The sequence below is a fragment of the Drosophila guanche genome, unplaced genomic scaffold (genome assembly GCF_900245975.1).
Source record: "Drosophila guanche unplaced genomic scaffold, DGUA_6, whole genome shotgun sequence".
NCBI lineage: Eukaryota > Metazoa > Arthropoda > Insecta > Diptera > Drosophilidae > Drosophila > Drosophila guanche.
The window spans coordinates 9,071,139-9,091,871 of NW_022995745.1; the positions used below are offsets into that span (position 1 = coordinate 9,071,139).

The 20,733-nt window shown below is 41.7% G+C and overlaps 3 protein-coding genes across 3 annotated transcripts in view; 1 reads left to right on the top strand and 2 right to left on the bottom strand.

Annotated features, from left to right (window-relative positions):
• LOC117580922 overlaps positions 1-9,575 on the bottom strand; it is a 51,498-nt gene extending 41,923 nt beyond the window's left edge. The window contains exon 1 of the mRNA XM_034267685.1: positions 9,215-9,575. Within this exon, the coding sequence (XP_034123576.1) occupies positions 9,215-9,575 (361 nt within the window). The remainder of the gene's footprint in view (positions 1-9,214) is intronic.
• A 327-nt stretch (positions 9,576-9,902) lies between these two features.
• On the bottom strand, positions 9,903-11,607 carry LOC117581365. Its single transcript, XM_034268498.1, has 3 exons — positions 11,257-11,607; positions 10,896-11,147; positions 9,903-10,456 (listed from the first exon to the last, which is right to left on the bottom strand). The coding sequence occupies exons 1-3, from the start codon at positions 11,335-11,337 to the stop codon at positions 10,358-10,360; spliced, it is 432 nt and encodes a 143-aa protein (XP_034124389.1). The 5' UTR covers positions 11,338-11,607; the 3' UTR covers positions 9,903-10,357.
• Positions 11,608-15,456: 3,849 nt separating this feature from the next.
• Positions 15,457-16,443, top strand: LOC117580923 (ADP-ribosylation factor-like protein 3). Its single transcript, XM_034267687.1, has 2 exons — positions 15,457-16,176; positions 16,243-16,443. Exons 1-2 carry the CDS (start codon positions 15,535-15,537, stop codon positions 16,441-16,443), a joined length of 843 nt encoding a protein of 280 aa, XP_034123578.1. The 5' UTR covers positions 15,457-15,534.
• The last annotated feature ends 4,290 nt before the right edge of the window (positions 16,444-20,733 follow it).

A 20,733-nucleotide genomic window follows, 5' to 3' on the forward strand; every position in this document is an offset into this window, starting at 1 on the left:
AAACTATATAAAATATAAAAACATATTTAAGCAGCGGGACAGGCTAGGTTAAAAGTCGGCAGAGGCAGAGGGGCGGCAGAGGCAGAGGCCGAGTGAAGCAGAAGCAGAGTGTGAATGAGAGAATGTGAAAAGAACAACAAAAGCTGCGGGACAGGGTGGGTTTAGCCACTGCAAATTAATTTCTTCATTCTGGCTATAAAAATGATCCAATCGGATCCCAATTTGGTGATCTGATAGATATGGCCATTCCCTACGGAATGTTAGTTTTCTTTGATCTTCAAAATTGTAGATTTAGGATTTCTAATTTAGAATGCTAATTTTTTAAATACACTGGTTTCAGTGTGAGCATATATCAGTCTGGATGCAAAATTTGGTGGCTCTAGCTCTTATAGTCTCTGAGAACAAGCCGACAAACAAGACGGACAGACGGACAGACAGACATGGCTCAATCGACTCGGGTATTGATTCTGATCAAGAATATATATTCTTTATGGGGTCGAAACGTTTCCGTTTGCGTAACGTATGTGTTACATACATCCACTTTTGTGCAAATTGAGTAAAAAAGTAAGATTTTGTCGAGTAGTGGCAAAGCGCTTGAAACTACCACTAATTGTAATTGTATGCAAAAATACAAAATTACTTTGAACATGGTTGTGTTAGTGTTTTAGAGATTTATGGTGTAACAGAAGGATGCCAGGATGAAACAGAAAGTGCGTTGTTCTAGGCATTTGCATAGCGCTACCCTCGTTCTATTTATTTGTATTTATCTTTCTCTCACACTGTGTATTTCTTTCCGAATCCTTCCCGCTCTCTCGTTCTGTATATGTATTTATGTATGTTTGTACAGCCGTAATACTCAGCCGTATTTCATGACAACCTTTACGTTTGTTTTGATTCCCTTATATGTACTTAAAATATATATTAAAAATGTAATTATGAACACATGTATTTTATGTACATACATATGTATGCATGTACAAAAACTCACATAATTGTGCCAGACGAAAGCACATGCCCACGAAAACGCGTATGCCCCAGATAAGATATCCTTAACATACTTCCACCCATATCCCTTGGCTCGCTCAGAGATTCTCTTCTCTCTGTCCGTTCGTCCGTCCGTCTGGCCGTCCGTCTTGATGACCGCCTAAATATTTGGTTACGAAATTTTCACTTTAAAAACTCAGGAAATGTCGAAAAGTGTGTCCTCTTTTTATTTTTATTTTTTGTTATTTAATCGCTACAGCGAAATTGGATGGTCGCACGACAATGAGTCCCGCATTGACATGGTACTTCAGTTTAAGTTGGGGGAATATTTAAAAAAAAATATTTTATTGAAAATGTTGAACTGTTGAACTAAATAATGCTCTTTTTTTATGTTCAGGTGCATGAATGGGGCGTCTTTTAAGAACACGCCAAAAGGGTGTTTTGGTGTGAGAAGTGCTTGAGATTGACACGACAGATGACAGATTTAGAAAAAATGTAATATTTAATATTTGAAAAACTCTAAAGGTTACATATGTACATACGTACATACATGTATGTATCTGTATTATCAGTATATATGTTACTGATTGAGTACCGAGTATAAAGGTTGTGACGCGTTCCAGCGCGTCCCATAACGTTCCTCCTCGTTTTAAATGAAAATTTCTTCAGGTTTGGTAGTCCTACTTACGTGTACATACCTAGAACTAGAAAATTGATAGATGTACACACTTGTAAATACACATAATTGAAAGCCGTAATATGTATGTATGTACGTACATATGTATCTATATTCTCGTGTGCATGCATTTGAAAATGCAGCGCACGCTCATACACACAAAAATGTAAGCCTTACAAGTGACGCAATGGAGTATGTACAGTATACGTACAATTGTACAATTCCCAACGCCAACTCATGGTGAAATCTTTTTACACTTTTTCGGTTTACTTGAGCGTAAATCAAATTTTTCAAGAGTTTGGTTTGAAAAAAACATACACATAGAAAGCACACGTGGAACAGTCATAGAATTTCAGTTTTTCTCCTTTTCTTTTATACCCGGTACTCAAAGAGTAAACAGGGTATAGAAGGAATCGTTTCCCACCACACAAAGTATATTTATTCTTAATCTTCTTAAAAATTACAATAAGGTACAGATATACGTACTAAGACCGGGTATAAAAGCTGTGACGCGTAAGAAGCGTCTCACACATTCTTACTCGTTACTTTTTTCTTATCTTCAAAATTGTGGATACAGCAGACTTTCATCATTTGTTTTGTGTTTGATTTCTCACGCCAACACGTTCTGTTAGCTCGCCCCTTCCCCCTAGAGCCACAAACTAATGTTTGTTAATGTTAAAAAAAAAACAACGGGGTGGGTTTAGTCACTGGAAATTAATATCGTTATTCTGGCTATAATAATTATCCAATCTGATCTTCGGTGCTCTGATAGATATCGTCATTACCTACCAAATGGTTTAGTTTTGTTTTATCTTCATAATTGTGGATACAGCAGATTTTCGCCCATTGTGGGGACCGTTTTTTCAAAATGTTCCTGGATTCAAGCTAGGAACTGTGCGTTACATACATCCACTTTTGCGCAAATTGAGGAAAAAAGTAAGATTTTGTCGAGTAGTGGCAAAGCGCTTGAAACTACCACTAATTGTAATTGTATGCAAAAATACAAAATTACTTTTAACATGGTTGTGTTAGTGTTTTAGAGATTTGTGGTGTAACAGAAGGATGCCAGGATGAAACAGAAAGTGCGTTGTTCTAGGCATTTGCATAGCGCTACCCTCGTTCTATTTATTTGTATTTATCTTTCTCTCAAACTTAGTATTTCTTTCCCTATTCTTCCCGCTCTCTCGATTTGTATATGTATTTATGTATGTTTGTACAGCCGTAATACTCAGCCGTATTTCATGACAACCTTTACGTTTGTTTTGATTCCTTAATATGTACTTAAAATATATATTAAAAATGTAATTATGAACACATGTGTTGTGTAAAATAAATAAATAAATAATAAAAATAAAATAAAAAACTACGGGGTGGGTTTAGCCACTAGAAATGAATATCGTCATTCTGGCTATAATAATTATCCAATCTGATATTCGGTGATCTGATAGATATAGTCATTACCTACCAAATGGTTTAGTTTGCTTTTATCTTCATAATTGTGGATACAGCAGATTTTCTCCAATTGTGGGGACGATTTTTCAAAAATGTTCCTGGATTCAAGCTAGGAAACGAAACTATAAGTAGATTTTCGACGAATGTTATTTATATTCAATAGTTTCAGATTGTAACCAAAGAAAATTCCCGTTTCCGCCTGCGTTGCAAACACGTCGCGATAAACAGTCATAAATCCAAAATTTGCTTCTTCTTTTCTTGTATCAAGATGCAACATAAGCATCCCATCATCGCATTGAATCAAGAATTTTTCTACGCTATATCTTCCGGCGAAATCAGCACATACATATGTAAGTTCCGTAACTTTCTCACTCCTAAGAGCAATATTCTCACGGTCCTATGTAAATTTGCAGTCACACAGTTACAATTTTCACTCGTCGTCATTCTGCATATGAATAGCTATGTGTATTCACGTATGTATACTATGTACACATGTTATGGCGGAAGGAAGTTATTACTTACATTAAATATTTACATATATCGTATAAGGTGATCCTAGGCGGGTTCTTGAAGGCGGACTTGAGGTTAGGGCAATGGCAAATTGTCCTTTGCTTTAGAGTTTTAGGTGAGAGGCCGGTCGAGGGATGTCCTTTGAATAGAATCGTACACACCAAGAACATGGGGCCAAGGTGAAGGAAGAAGTAAAGTAAAAGAATTTGCTGGGGAAACTTCAATGAAATTAAATAAAATTTCATTATAACGGCACAAGAGGGGTTCAAAGGTTCTAAGCCGAGAATGGGGCTCCTCGAGGGTCAGGACGTTTGCGAAAAACTTTCGCCTAAGCATACCAAAACGCTATCCACAGATTTAGTCGTAAAGCTCATGTTAATCTTATTTTCAGACCATAGTTCAATGGGAACAGAAAAGTCAAGTCAATGAACGGCAGCGAACTCACGCTCGCTCTGGGGCGCACAGCAATTTGTTTAACCCGCACACCTGTCAAAGTTTTTCCCCTCTTTATTTACCCAATTTCCGCAATTAAGTTTATATCATTCACCTGAGCCGCCTTAATCAGGACTGAACCAAAGGAAAGCGAGGCGGTTGAACGCAACGATGGCGATGTAAGGACGGGTTTATGACTGGTTGGGGCTGCTGAGTAAGTGACATGAGAACTTTCGGCGGGCCGAGATGCCGTTACAAAGGACGACGATGATGTTGGAGGTGGCAATGTTCTATTCCGCAGCCACGACAGAAAAGGCCCCTATTACGGAACGAGAACTTTGATTTCAGCCTGTATCTAGTGGAGGGACTGGGGTGACGAATGGTCGATGAGGCTATTCAATGTAATTGAAAATACTTTAGAGGCTGAATTATAGAGGTCGATTGGTTTTCATCTTTTTTTATGTACATACATATGTAAATACTATATGTATGAATGTAAATATATAAAAATAGTTTTTTTGTATCGGTAAATCATTCACCGCATTAAAAATGGTGAGAATTGGCAGACTCATTTAGCAAATTTAATTGGGACTAGAGAAAAAAGAGCAAAAGTTCGAGCCATATTTGCTCAACTTTCTTTTCGTGTGTTACCAATTTAATTAATTTACATATTTGTGTATGTACATAAAATGTACATATATATTTACATACATACACTTGAGAACTTTTGACCCTTAAATCATTATCATTGTTATTATTATTATTATTATTACAGCATTATCAATTCTTGAATAGAAAGAGCACAGAAGTCAAAATAAACGAGAAGCGACAACTTTTTTACCCGGCACTCATCTGAACCTTAGCGGTGTTTTGCCAAATTTTACATTTTTTCTTCATCTGTCATCTACTACAACACTTCTCACGCCAACACGCTCCTTTAGCTCGCCCCCCTTTCCAAGAGCCACACACTGCAGAGTCCCGGCAGAGGCAGAGGCAGAGGAAGGCGAGAGTCAGTGGCCGCACACAGCAGAAGCAGAGTGTGGCTGAGAGAATGTGAAAAAAACATATATAAGCTGCGGGGCGGGGTGGGTTTAGCCACTGCAAATAAATTTCTTCATTGTGGCCATAATAATGATCCAATTGGATTCCAATTGGGTGATCTGATAGATATGGTCATTCCCTACGAAATTAGTTTAGTCTTCTTTTATCTTCAAAATTGTAGCTTTGGAGATTTGCGGTGGCGGAAGGGGGCGGGGATTATTTTTTAAATCCACTTGTAACAGTGTGAGAAGTCTGGATGCAGTGGTTCTAGCCTTTATGGTCTCTGAGATCAAGGCGTTCAAAAAGACGGACGGACGGACAGACAAACAGCCATGGCTTAATCGACTCGGCTATTTATGCTGATCAAGAATATATATACTTTATGGGGTCGGAAACGTTTCCTTCTGTGCGTTACATACTTTGTGCACAAATACAATATACCCTATTTACTCTTCGAGTACCGGGTATAAAAATTATGCAAAGAGAGCCGGGGATTGGGAGGATGAAAGCCAATTTAATCAAAAAACCCTCGTGATTTAGTGCGCTGCTGAGTGCGCGCACTCACTTATCGAGAGGTGCAAGTGTAAGGAGAATTGTTTTTAGTTAATTTCGAAAGTTTAAAGCCATAGGGTACGGTAATAAACAAAAACATACTAACTAAGGGACAAAAAATGATCGTCACTGAGAAAAATATACGAGCATTTGCGAAAAAAAAGTATAAACATCAATTTTCACTTGCCTTTTACATTCTTCTTTTCCTCATTGCGCTTCTTCTTTTCGCATGTTTCGTGAACCACTTATTGTCCTCTTCACACACATGCATACGTAACCCGCGCGACGATACGACGAAACGAACGAAACGAAATAAATGTAACGGGATCGAGAAAGAGATCCTAATAAGAGCATGGATTTTGGGTACATCAGTTTAGGGTGACCCATTGGGACGGAAGTTCGTACGCACACATTCAACGAGAGAGAGTCAGACTTGCACGAATTGGGTTGGCTCACCCTATTAGGAGACACTTGAAATGAGAGCGCTGACACTCGCTCTTTGCTTTTTTCCCCTCTTCTTTTTTCTTGCGCTTTTATATGATTGCACGGTGAGGGGACATTGCAAAGTGAGGGGACAACTTCGCGCCTTTTCTGGCACATTTTCACACACACACACACATTGCAAGCCCTTGGTGCAAATTTATAACTTTTTTGCTCTATGTACATATGTACATACATATGGAAGAAAAATAATACATTTTCAGCACTTCCCTTTCACATATTGCCGCATATTTTTAACGCCGATCTGCTTTTAGCCTCTTTGTGCTCCTCCGCAATTGATCTCGCATTTTTTGCCAATTATATACTCCATTCACCATATTTAACTGCACTTCACTTTCACATATTGTCGTATATTTCGCAATTGATCTCGCATTTTTTTGCCCATTAAATGTTCAACTATTGCACCACGTTTCACTTCACTAACACACACTTCACTTTCACATGTTGCCGCATATTTCCGCCGACGATCTGCTTCTAGGCTCGTTGTGCTCCTCCGTAATTCATATCGCATTTTTGCCATTTAATGCTCAACCATTTTACTACACTTCACTAACACACACTTGTTGTTGTACACTGCACATTACTCCACAGCTGCACGACACTTTTTCACGTTTAGTTTCCCGAATTCTCCTGTATTTTCCCGATTTTACCCGATTTTTCGCGGACCAAAACCGTACCGGACCGAACGCGCTGGCAGATTTTTAAGTAATGAAATAGGGTTGAGGAAGCTGCAAAAGACGTAAACTGCGTAGGTGTTGGTGGCTTACGCCGCGCTCCCCTACTCACAAATCCAATGCACATATATTGGGACGTGCACTTGGGCCTACTGCTCTCTGGGCGTTGGTACTAGCCGACCAGATCAGTGTAGGGTGAATCTATGTACGTTTTTGGAATGAGATCTCGAATGTTCGCTCTCTTTACATTTAGCTAATGAGAAAGTGAAAAGGAGAAAGAATAAGAAAATGCTGAGCTCCTGGCGTGCTGGCATGAATTCAAGTCAAAGTAATCGGAAAATCGATTGGAAAATATAAAGGGAGTTAAATTTATGATTTATTTTAAATAAACTATCAATTTGCTCCGTTTTTTTTTCTTGTGGTTTCATTTTATTTTTCTTTATGGTTCTCTCTGGTTTTCTTGAGAGAGCGAGAGAGCAAAGTAACGGCGAAACAACTCGAGACTGAGCTCTGTTGTTCTTTTTGCTTTGTATGAGTGAATAGGAAAGACAATTGGAATCTTAGTGTTGGTGGCTTATGACTCGCTCTCCTGCTTGCAAAACCCATGCACATTTATTGTGTCGAGTACTTTGACTATACGTATCTGGAATTCCGTGCAAGCCGACCAATTCAGTGTATTGTGATTTCACATTTTTGGTACATTCTCCATGCGCTTTGAAATGTATAAATCTAAAATGGTCTCTCCCTTTGCATTTACCTAATTGTCAGTAAAAAGGGGGGGAGATAAGGAAGATGGGCTGCTGGAGTGCTGGCTTGAATTCAAATTAAAGAAATTGCCCCGGAAAAGTTTTCTGTCACGAGATCTCGATCGGAAAATGCTTAGAAAAATGTGGAAATTGTTAAGAGTGTTCAAATAAAGTCTAATTATGCCAAAACCAAAATTTTTTCATGTTGGTCTTTTTTTCTTGTTGGTTCTCTTTGCGTTTCTTGTGACAGCGTTGAAGCTGTTAGAGCGAGAGAGCAAATTAACGGCGAAACAACTCGAGACTGAGCTCTGTTGTTCTTTTTACTTTGTATGAGTGAATAGGAGAGACAATTGGAATCTTAGTGTTGGTGGCTTATGACTCGCTCTCCTGCTTGCAAAACCCATGCACATTTATTGTGTAGAGTACTTTGACTATACGTCTCTGGAATTCCGTGCAAGCCGACTAAATCAGTGAAGGGTGATTTCACATTTTGTGTACATTCTCCATGCGCTTTGAAATCTATAAATCTAAATGTTCGATTCCTTTGCATTTGACTAATTGTCATTAAAAAGGGAGGGAGATGAAGAAGATGGACTGCTGGCTTGAATTCAAATCAGAAAAATTTGATAAATTACAAAAACTTGTTCCTCATCAAGCGACGGCGGCTAGAAATATGTTTTTTTTTCGTTCGTTCATATCTGTGTGTTTGTGAGTGCAAAAAAGCCAGGACAATTTTTCCCCTTCCCTCTCTAATACTCAATTTGATGAAGAGGAGAGAAGCAATAAGGAAGGAGCGCGAACAGTGAGTTGACGCTCTCTCGTACCAAGTATCTCATTGAATGGTGAGCTCATGAAGTAACTATATGGGGAGGTCCAGTCGGGTACCGTTCGGGAGTGTTCGGTTGTTGATGTTAAATGTTGTGTGCGGACGAAATTTTTCGTTTTGTTTTTAACCCTTTTAACTCGCCGTATTTAGCGTATGCGCGCAGAAATGAACTCGATTTTTGAATCAATTAAATTAGATTATTTGCGATCTTTGTGATCTCTGTTTCTTTAGTGGTTCCACACGGATTTAAAAGACCTGCACATCAATTTCCCTCTTTCAAACATTTTCAATGCATTCATGATTTTTATACCGTACGCTAAGAGTAAATAGGGTATAATGTTTTTGTGGTCGATAAATGTAACTGAAACAAATAAATGAAATAAATGTAAAGAAACGCTTCCGATCCTATAAAGTATACATGTATATTCTTGTATAGCATCAATTTTTTTTTAGAAATTTTGTGGGAAGACTCATGTGCTATCACACTGAATCAAGTTTGTTTCAAAATGTAACTTTGCCATTAAAAAAAGTTGTAGGTAAGATGATAAAGCATCGAAGAACCTTTTTCGACAAATATATTTTCTCAGTACAAGTTCTCGACCTACTTCTTTCATTGTTAGGGCTTACAAAGGGCTTTCATACACTCGGGTATTAAAGCTGATCAAGAATATATATATTTTATGGGGTTGGAAATATTTCTTTCTGTGCGTTACATACATATGTACATCCACTTTCCACAAATACAATATACCATATTTACTCTTCGTGTACCGGGTATACAAAATTCCAGCTAACGTGTAGTTGACAGTCCAGGGGTGACCCCGAGACTGCTCTCCATCAGCATCGGTGGCATGAGCTAGTGTTATTATATTAACCGACATTTTAGTGGGATAAGACACTTTCCTTTGTGGCTGTGCCACCGGTCTGCCGAGTTTCTCAGTAGGCCCGTCTCCGCTGGACTGACGATGGACCGACTTCTGAAAATCGCGGGGATCACGTCTCTGGCAGCGGCTATAGCGACCGTTTCCCTGTTTAATGGACTCGCGTGTACTCGATGGGGCCGTCTGACTGAGCAAGTTTTTCATGCACTTTCTTATCAAGGCCGTACATTCGGACATTGGCGCGGTTGCAGGCACACCGTGTGAGGTAATACTCATATTCTCCTCACGTTCACATGGCATGACTCGGTGCGGTCCTCTCCTACTCCTCTTGGCGAAAGAGGGCATAGTCGCAATCTCGATATTTGTTTCAGGCCCACGATGCCCAGTAGGGTATGCGGACTGATGGTCGTTGCCAGTTTTCCCTGTTTCCATGTAACTTTCATTTTCCAGCAACTGTCTATAGGACTCAACCATCACGCCGCGCAATATACTCTCTTTTGGCACAGTAGTCAGCCTTCTCGAAGAACTCGGCACTTTACCGAATAATGGCATAGTCTCATAATTGAGGGATGTTACGGACTCATCACCGGTTTTACGTGATGGCATGGAGAAAAGCTTCAGAAAGCGAGGGCATGATCTCCTCTGCTAGGCATTCGTCACATGTATACCGTCGGGAGGTCCTTCTTCTTATGACGCCTCCCACTTCATCATATTATGGCATCCGTTCGTCTTCTATTTTCTCTTTTAATTTGAGTCTCCTGTTCTGAAAGGCTTCTGGTTCTTTCATTGAAGCATGGCGTCCTTGTGTCCTTGTGTCAGAGTCACTGACAGAAATAACTATATTCGCAACAGAGTTGTTAGGAATGGGTTTATCTCGCATTCTTGAAACATCTTCAAAAGCGTCCATGGGTTGTCCTTGAGTGTATGTAAGTTCGGTTCCAGGGTTGGTACGGTACTTCTAAGCAAAGATTGCCTCTGATTGTCTAAAGCTACATTTTTGGCCCTTTCAATATTCAAGGATTGACCCTGATAGTTTGAAGTTCCACGACCGGTACTCTCGAATGTCGGTTCAGATTCATGGTTTATATTTTAAAAAGGCATGGTTGTCTTTGAATGTTTACAGTTCCACGACCGGTACTCTCAAATGTCGGTTCCGATTCATCGTTTATATTTTGAGAAGGTATGTTTTGCCTTTGATTGTATGCAGTTTCACCAGGGGAACTTTTGAATTTCGGTTGCACTTCATGGTTTATGTTTTGAGAAAGCATGCCTTTGAATGTATGCAGTTTCACGACCAGTACTCTCGAATGTCCGTTCAGATTCATCATTTATATATTGAGAAAGCATGGATTGCCGTTAACTGTATGCGGTTCCATGACTTTTTTCCTGGAATGACAGTGCCGGGTCATCGGTTATACTTTGAGAAGGCATGGAGTAGTGCCTTTGAGAAGTGCCAGCATCATGGCCACAACTCTCGAAAGTAGGGAATGATTCATGGCATTTATTGTTTGATGGCATCGATGGACTTTGATTAGGTATGGATTGTCTCTGACTATATGAAGTTCCACGTCCGGTACTCTCAAATGTGAGATTAGATTTATCATTTATATTTTGAGAGGGCATGGATTGCCTTAGTTTGTATGCAGTTCCACTACCGGTACTTTCGAATGGTGGTTCCGATTTATCCTTTAAGTTTTGAGATGCCATAGAATGTTTCTGACTGTATACGGTTCCACGACCGGTACTGTTATATGTCGGTTTTGATTTATCGTTTATATTTTGAGAAGGCATGGATTGACTGTATGCGGTTCCATGACTTTTATCCTGGAATGACGGTGCCGGGTCATTGCTTATATTTTGGGAAGGCATGGAGAAGTGCCTTTGAGTAGTGCAACCATCCTGGCCTCGAATGTAGGGCACGTTTTATGACAGATTTTGTCTGATAATCTGTCCTTGGACTCTGAGTAAATGCAGGTATGGATTGTCTTTGAGTATATGAAGTTCCACGACCGGTACTTTCGAATGTCGGTTCCGATTCATCGGTTATGTTTTGTAAAGGCATATATTGACTTTTATTGATCGTCGTTCCGCGACCGGTACTCTGGAATGTCGGATCCGATTCATAGTCAATATTTTGATATGTCAAGAATCGCCTTTGGGTGGATGCAGTTCCATGACCGGCACTCTGAATTGTCGGTTCTGATTCATCGCTTATGTTTTGTGATGGTAGTGATTGCCTCTGAGCTGCTGCAGCCTTGGATTGTCTCTGCGTACTTGAATGTTCACCGCCGGAAGAGGTGAAATTAGAACAGGACTCATCGCATATGTTTTGTAAAGGAATTGATTAATTCTGATGATGATAATGTCCATGACCTGTACTAGGGAATGTGTTAACCGATTCATAGCTTTTAGTCGGCTGCTGTAAATCTCTTCTTCTGGTCGACCCAGCTTCACCTCGAGACGAGGCGGACGGACGGGCGTTGCCATTTGTGGATCTCGAAGAAGAAAAAACCTCTCCTGTGCGTGGGCTGTCACTGAACTCATGAGCAGAAGTATCGTTTATATTCTGACAATGCTCCGATATCGGGGAACTGGGGTTCTCTTGAAACTCATCGCGTCTGCTTACTGGGCTTTGAGATCGGCTTCTTCGGTGGGCGCTTTGAAAGTTTGAACTCGGGATAGTCTCTTGCGAGCTTCCCGAGGTATGAATAATATTAGCAAACGATGTCATTGTTTCTTCATCAAACAAAAAGTTGCTTCTAGGAGCTTGTCCATGCGGTTTTCTTTTCAGTTTCTGGTCAGCCAATCTATTACTGAGCCACTCTTCGTGTACCTTGACCAAGTAGCCGGAAGCATTGGCATGTGATGGCTCATGGTTGTCTGCTCATGCAGAATGGCAGCTCCCGATTGGCGGGTGGAACACCAGGCGCCACTGAACGAAGACGCCGTTTCGTCTTTTAAATGGTCGGCGGCGTTAGCTGCGATCGCAATTTTGACAAGACCCTTGCCCATCTGGATACTCGCTGGACATGACCTGCTTACCAACACGCGTGCTCAATACCGGCGGCATAGAGTTATCGTGGAGTGAGAGCATCGTTTCGTCCTCCACATTTTGGGACTGACCCTGTCTGGAGAAGTTAAAGCGCCGTGCGATGGCCGGTGGCAAATCGTGTTGAGCAAAGTAGACTGTGGTCGGCTCCTCAATGTGTCTAGTAATTTTACCGTAATTTTACCTTATGGCACGTAGTCTTCAATGCGCAAGAAAAAGCAGCATTTGAAATACAATTAAATTCATATTTTTCGGAGTTGGTAGTTACCTGTTGGCTGAGGGATTGGTATCTTATCTGAATAGACACCATCTCGACACATTTCCCTTCCGTTCGGCCGCTGGCCACAGGCGCCTCCGCAAGGATAGGACACTGAGAGGACTTTCTCATATCAAAGCTGGTTGCCGACTCATCTTCTTGGTTTCCCCCTCGTCCGCGGGACTGGCGGTGCAGATGGGCCTGACGGAAATTCTCTGTCTCCGCTGCTTTGGTTTTTTTTGAAGAGTTAGACATGTAGGCCATACACTGCACCTCCGCAAAGCACTTACATGTCACATTGGGGCAGACGGTGCGCGCATGGGGCCACTGTTCGCTGTCGGTAAAACCGAACCTAACGGTATGGTAGTGGCATACAGGCGCGCCGTCACGGAATTCAGGACGCAAGTGCAGAGGTGCATTAACGAGATAGTTTTGCACTCCCTCGATGCATCGAACATTGGTCCTGTTGCACATTGGGACATGGGATAACGTTAGCAAAGACCGCCACTGTGTTGTCACATCACAAGGCACTCACTCACCTGCTCTCACATTCCAGCAGAATTATCTTGCTCAGACTGTTGTTTGTGGGGTTAATGGATAAAGACTTGTAATTGCAACAATATTTTGATGTCGAAAAGTAGAAAATATTTCATAAAGCTTACCTCATGTTTCTTTCGAAATTTCAAATTTTTGTTCGACTTGGAGAAAAATAAATTTTGTTGTGAGAAGTTCGAGAGTTATCAGGACTATGTGTAAAACAATTTCTATCAACCAAGAACGCCTGTAGGTTCAGAACGTTGTTGCGATTCGGACAAATTGCTTTTAGACATCGTTGCTACCTCCAGCAATCGGTATACACTATGTAAAGTGTGTCAACATCCGTGACACTATTTCTTATCCAATTTAACAATTATACGCAGCTCATTAAAGCAGGTTGCTCGAAGAGCAATACCAGCATCTGACGCCACTCGAGAATCTCTGATACATACAGATAAAGAGATCAGCCCCCCTGGAAACTTCATATGTGTATATGTATATACAAATGTATATGGGAGAAAAGAGTTGTGATTGTAAATGGAAGAAAACGGAATGGATTCTGTGTGGGATATTATAGCTTTGCTAGCTTTGGGCCAGACTAAGAAATCATCACACAAAACCGCTTTTATTTCCGCCAAACACAATTACATCATTAGCAATGCAATCTCCGTTACCTAACGCAACATTCCGCAACATTCCGGAAATGAAATCCTTGGCAAGCTGGCGTGCCGGCCGCTAAGCTCGCTAAACTTTTCCACATTGAACTGAAGATGTAAAAGGAAAGGACGTCTTCATGTGGCATGCTCGCAGGTGCAGTGAAGACGGTGACAGTAGCGGCAGCGTTGACGTTGGCGGATACGGATACGAAGCTGGGAACAGAGGATAAAGAAAAACAACCGGAAGCAAACGAAATGATGCTGCTGCGCACGAATAATCTAATGAAGCTACGCAGGGTCCAAGGCAGACGCGGTAACAATTCCATACAAACCATTCAGTGGAGCGAATCTACTCGTAGGATAAGAAGAAAAACGATTACCGCGTGTCACTTCTTTTACATCTGAATGTGAATAGACGATGAAAGAAGTTGGAGCTAGTACGTTTGTAGTAGTTGCCACTGTAACCTAACTATATATGAGTTTAGCTTTGGAAAAAACTGATTTTAAACGCATCCACATGCAGCCATATGCGAAAGGATGTTTGTAAAGTAAATAATGAAACAAAGGTATGTTATATATTATTATTCAGTATCAATAGCGGGGTCGATATAGCCATATCTATGTGTCTGTCGCTTTGTTTGCCCAATCATCAACGTAAGTGATGACGTTTCATCGAGATCAAGTGACGAATTTCACTGAAAAGTAAGGCATGTGTAAGGAATGATTTTCACGAAAATTTACGAGTTTTAAGTTCGGCTATTAAAGTTATGAAGACACAAACTGGTTCCATTCAGGGCTTAGACCTGTGCGATTAGAACGATTAGCGCAAATGTATCAAGAGATTTGGTCCCTATCGCCAGCAGAGCACAAGAGTAACACATCACGTCAGTGCCCCATCAAATATGCATTATGTGTGTGCGCGGAGCTGCAAATTGCGAGATGTGTTCTAGCATTTGGGATGCAGGTGCAGTCAGTTAATTAAAATGGTGAAAACCTCATGGAGAATTAAAATGTGTTTTTTATTACAATAAAGCAGGGCTCAGCACGGCCCTATCTATTTTGCATAGGACAAGGCTCTGACGCGGCGCTGCCGGTCACGTGCCCGCGTATTACAGTGATTCGTACCAATACCAATACATTGAAATGTTCCGTTTCGCATGCGCCTTCACACACAATCGCAAAAACGACGATTCACTAAATTCCCAAAAGTATCGAAAAGACATAGAAGTTGGGTTATGCAATACACCACTATTTAAGGATTCGGACAGGACATGATACGAATAATGAACGCCATCTGGCGTCAACCAGTTTATAGAGATGAGAAAGCTTCGAAAGCTCTCTTTTCGATATGTTGCGCCACCTGACATTTTTGGTTATTCTCGGCAGTAAGATTGTACGTACCACGGCGGATACCAGTAATTCCAGTTAACAAATACGCAGAAGCAATACCATTTGATCAGTCGCCAAATCACTTCACTTAAAGGGCATACCCCGCTTGTCTGGGAGTCACATACGTTTTCATCCCATCCCTGGTCGATGACGTCTCCATGGCAAAGAGCAGTAGAGCGTTGACCAAAACACTGCATTTGACTACGTTGCCCGTGGCGACTGCGTGACACAATCAACTGTAGTTTTAAATCAGACACATGTAAATAAACATAAATCCGCAGTAATCAAGGCGAAATCGAGGTAAAATTTTGTTTGAAACATTAAAAACAGACATACAAATCAGAGTTGGAGGTCGAGATGACCATGTCCTAGATGGGTGTGCTATACGCCAAGCTGCCCCGCTATTCCTACTCTTTCTGCTGCTGTTTAAGGACCTTGCCGATAACTGAAGAGTTCCAGGTGCTGCTTTTGGGTCCCGCTGGCAGTGGCAAGACGGAGCTAGGCCACCGGATGAGTGGACAAGAGCGTGACTGCGATGATCAGGATCCAACCAATGGAGTGCGATGCTTCCGCATGGATTCGGCGGCTGTGCAGTGCGAAGAAATCGCTGTAGAGTTGCAGCTTACGGAGGTTGGTGGCAATGTGGAAATGCAGCGCCTTTGGAAGCACTACTACGCGGCCAGTCATGCACTGATCTACTGTTTCGATCTCCATTCGGAAATGGAGGAGCTGGAGGACACGTTTGCACTGTTGCGCATGTGCCTCCAGGGCACACCTCTGGACGGGAAGCCTGTGCTGCTGGTGGCAAAACGACACCGCGATGGAGTGCAATTATACGACGTAGAGCATACATTTGGATTGGACCAGTTGGCACGCTCCTGCGGCTGCCCCCTGCACATCTGCCACATGGACGACGCCACGAATCTGGAGTACGGCATTGTTTGGCTGTGCCGTCAGCTAGTGAAACGGCGTACCATGCTCGAGAAGCGCGTGCGATACGACGTTAACATGCAGGTTATATTCAACTTCAAAAGTACACACTTTTCCTTCCTCACCTGAGCTTGTTTTTACATCCGACAGGTATGGCACCGACGCAAAAAGTCATTCATCTCCAGTAGCAAGATAGCGCAAGTGCATCGCGGCCGTTTCCGTCGTCCTCACAGAAAGGTAGGCAATCCCCAGAAATTGATTTTCAAGTACATCTCTTTCTGCAAGTATTTACATATGAATATATGTGTAAACTTGAAATCCGCAGCTCTGGCCAACAGTCGATGGGGTTAATCAGCAAACGGCGCGTCCAAGTACGGCGCCAACGACAATTTTCTTAGTTCGCTCGCGACAAGAGGCATCACCAAATCCAGAGCAAGCAGCGTCTTAGCTTTCTCCCACGTGCCAAAAGCATTTTGTTACCGACATTTCATGTTAAGGTTTTAGCAGCATTTTATGGTTCAGATTTATGTAAAGCTGTAATAGTTTAAGAAAATAAGTAAAGTTCAACGGCCATGCTACGGCTATGACAAAAAAGTGCCGAATTAACTCTTTCCAAATGCTTGATGCGATAATTGTCAAACTTATTTTCACAACTGGAACTTGACTGCACACAAATGAACCAAAAGATACAAAACTGCCAACAGTTTGGAATTTTTCGGAAATTTAAGGGATAGTAGAGTCAAACAGAAGACGTAAACTTGTTCGAATAATTTTAAATAACATTTGCTAATTTATCATGCACAGCATCGATGTGACTGCAGAGCAGATCATAGCAGAGGAGACTACTATGCAAAGCCTGTGGCAGTCAGATCCAGATCTTCTCTGGTCATGGTCTGGCTCCGTCACAATTTGATGTATTGCCGAACATCAATAACCAAAATCACAAGAAAAGGCATCCCATATAGAAAATAATACACATCCACATCGGCAGAAGCGGGAATAGTCATACAATTACTACTACACCGACAGACATTTACCCACACCTGCTCATGGCGGATTGGTTGTGGCTTGTCTTGGTCGACGTCGTCGTTGACTGGAGAAGCTCGAGAATGTGCTCCCGACTCCCTGACAAACATATGTCGCTGAGTCTTGTAGCGAAGAGTGTTAAAGAAACGTCAATCATCGCTTTTTCGCGTTGTTTTCAATCACACACAAACACGGGAAGGGAAAAAGGGGATATTCTGCAATGAAAAGTAGAACAACAGGAACAGGAACGGCAGGAAGGCGGCTATAGAAACAGAGAAACGTTAACGGACGAGAGGCATATTTACAAATGCACCAACACCAATGCCAACCCCTTTGGCGCGGTCACTCAGTTTGCACTATTCCTAATCAGTTGTACGTGGAGAGTTATTAAGTAATCAGGTTGTACGAGTCGCCCGGTCATCCGCCGCCATCAGTCGCTGTCACATGTCTGTCAACAATGTCAACAGTGGCATCCACCGTGGTTGTGCTAAGGCGGAAAATAAAGCGATTTAAACGGCACTTTAAAGACTTTTTTACGAGTTGCTAACCCGATCCGTTCATTATATCCATGGGTATGCTGCAGGCAAGGGCGTTGGTTGCGAAAAAAATTTGCTGAAAAAATGGCATGAGCACGGACCAGTTTTCAGAGCTGCTGGATCATGGACAAAGGACTGCAGCTTAATGATGACTGGGACGAAGTAGGTATCCATGGGCATTTTCGAAGCTCAGCCACACAAAATATGGACGGAGTCGCAAACTGACCCAGGCACAGTCTTGTCACACAGAGACAGAGAGAAAACCAAAAAAATCTGAAAACGGATTAAAAGTATTCGTGGGAATTCTTCAACGATTTCACACCTGTTCAACTGCTAACCATGGACCTGCACATGGACCTCAATCACATAAAGCTTACCTCACATCCTCTACCAATCCCATTACCATGCCATATCCCACACCAATGAGTCCGGCCGTCCGGCATAAAATGCCAATTAGAACCTCCTGGCCAAAAAGCAACTTATTTGAAAGCAAGTTAATAATTCAGATCAAATACACCAGCCTACGCTTGTGACATGTTGACAAACGATGCACCGACACCAGAATCAAACCAAAACCAATCGCCAAAAGCATCGATAACGATGACGATGACAAGAGATTTATATTTTCAACATCGATTGGTGGCATTACCAAGGGTAATGCAAAACACAAGCAATCAAAGGCAATCAAAGGCGTGTTACGCGTCACAACTTTTATACCCGGTACTCAGTCAGTGTACCTGTACCATATTGGTTTTTTCTTTCGAATTTTACATTTGACATTTTAAATTTGTTCTACACCTGTCATCTACATTTACATCTACATAACTTCTCAAGCCAACACGCTATTTTCGCTCGTCCCCCTCCCCAAGAGCCGCACACTGCAGAAGAAGAGTGTGAATGTGAGAATGTAAAACAAAACAAAAGCTGATGGACGGGATGGGTTTAGCGACTGCAAATTAATTTCTTCATTGTGGCCATAATAATGATCCAATCGGATCCCAATTGGTGTGGTCTGATAGATATAGTTATCTTCAAAATTGTGGCTGTGGGCCCTTTGTGAGGGCGGAAGGGAGAGGGGCTCATTTTTGAAATACACTGGTTTTAGTGGGAGCATACAGAAGTCTGGATGCAAAACTTGGTTGCCCTATCTCTTATGGTCAAGTACAAGGCGCTCATAAGGACGGAAAGACGGACGGACAGACAGACATGACTCAATCGATTCGGCTATTAATGCTGATCGGAAATATATATACTTTATGGGGTCGGAAACTTTTCCTTCTGTGCGTTACAAACATCCGTTATTCCCCACAAATACAATATATCCTATTTACTTTTCGAGTACCGGGGATAAAAATGACAGCTTATATTTGTTTTTGTTTTGTGTGCGGGCGCTGCCTCTGCCGCGAGTCTGCAGTGTGTGGGTCTAGGGAAGAGCGGCGAGCTAAAGGGCGTGTTGGTGTGAGAAGTGTTGTAGACGTAGATGACAGATGAAGAACAAATTCTAAATTTTACAATTAACCGCTAAGGTACAGATGTAGTACTGAGTATCGGGTATAAAAGTTGTGACGCGTAAGAAGCGTCTCACACGTCCCTTCTCTTTTAGACTGTGTTTTTAATTTCTGTGCCGGTACTCTAATCAAATCTTGTGTTTAGATCGAGTGAGAATAGTCAAATATTGTAAAGCGCTCAGTTTGTGGATCATGTTGTAATCATGTTGTCGATCAATCCAAAAATAATGCACATCACTCGATCACAATTTCGTGGATATCCGTAGCCTCCACATTGGTTACGGACTACACCAATAGCAGTTACCCAATATTTTAAATTTGCAGAGTTTCAATAATCTGAAAGGCACCTATTCCTTCGATTACTGTTTCAGCTTATTCCAAATAAAAACAGATATCTATGAATTATGCCCATTTACTAACTGCAATGTACATTATGGGAGAGCTCGGGAAAGCCACTTAACCGTCATGCCGAACCCGGTCGTTCCCCACTTGGTTCGCACTTTGTTTGTGGTGGCAGCGCGACAAAGAGTGGTTCCCCTGTATCCTATCCGTTATGAATTTCACCAAGCGACCATGCCAGCTGTGTATGTGTGCCTTTGGTATTATTAACTCATAAATATTTATTGAATTTTCAGACTTTTTCAAAAATCGCTACAACAATAGCCGCCTACGCACCACCGCCATCGTGGGGGATGGAGGACGAAGAACACAATCTATGAGCGAAATGTGAACCAAAGTCCAGAGGACCCGGGGACCGATGACTTGTTGTCCTGCAAGCGCATCCGTCATCCATTTCGACTCGCCATCATTTTTTCCTGAGGTCTTCACCGCACACTCGAAGTTCGCACTCTCCGTATCTGTCCCGTAACATTATCTTACTTGGATTATACATTTTTTCCATTTCACATATGAATGCACTCCTTCTTTTTAGTTGGTCGGTCATAGTTCCCAGGAGAGATGCCTCTTCAGTTACCAAGTTGTCAATTTCCATTTTCATTTCGATTCGACTTAACGAGGAGAACTCGAAAAAGAGATAGAGAAGTCAGCGCAAATCCTGTAATCTCTGTTAAGATTGACCAAAGGAGAGCGAGAACATGAAGGGATGTAACATAGGAATAGTCCGTCAAGGACTATTGACGACGATTGTATTTCATTCAATCTATATCTATAAATGTATGTATTTACATATGTATGTATGTATGTACATGGGCATGCAGATATGTAGATGTTTCATAAGAAATAATAATTCGAATTGAAATCAATTCTCTGTTTTTTGATTTTTAATCGCATCAAAAAGTCACCTGTGCGCTCCACTGGCACTCATTTCTTCCCTCGACTTATCTCTTAATACTCTATCCAGAAGTTGACCCACGCCACACAACGGTGCCTCAGCACCAGCACAGTTGCCACCACTACCATTACCATATCACCACTCGCAACTACAAAATTAACTTGTGAGTCAGCGGCTACGGGACCCAGGAGCAGCAAATGCAAGGAGTGTGCTGGAAAAGGGGGGTGGGTCCTATATAACTCTGCAGCGTTTCCAAGTTTCAAGGTAGAAAAAAGTTTCT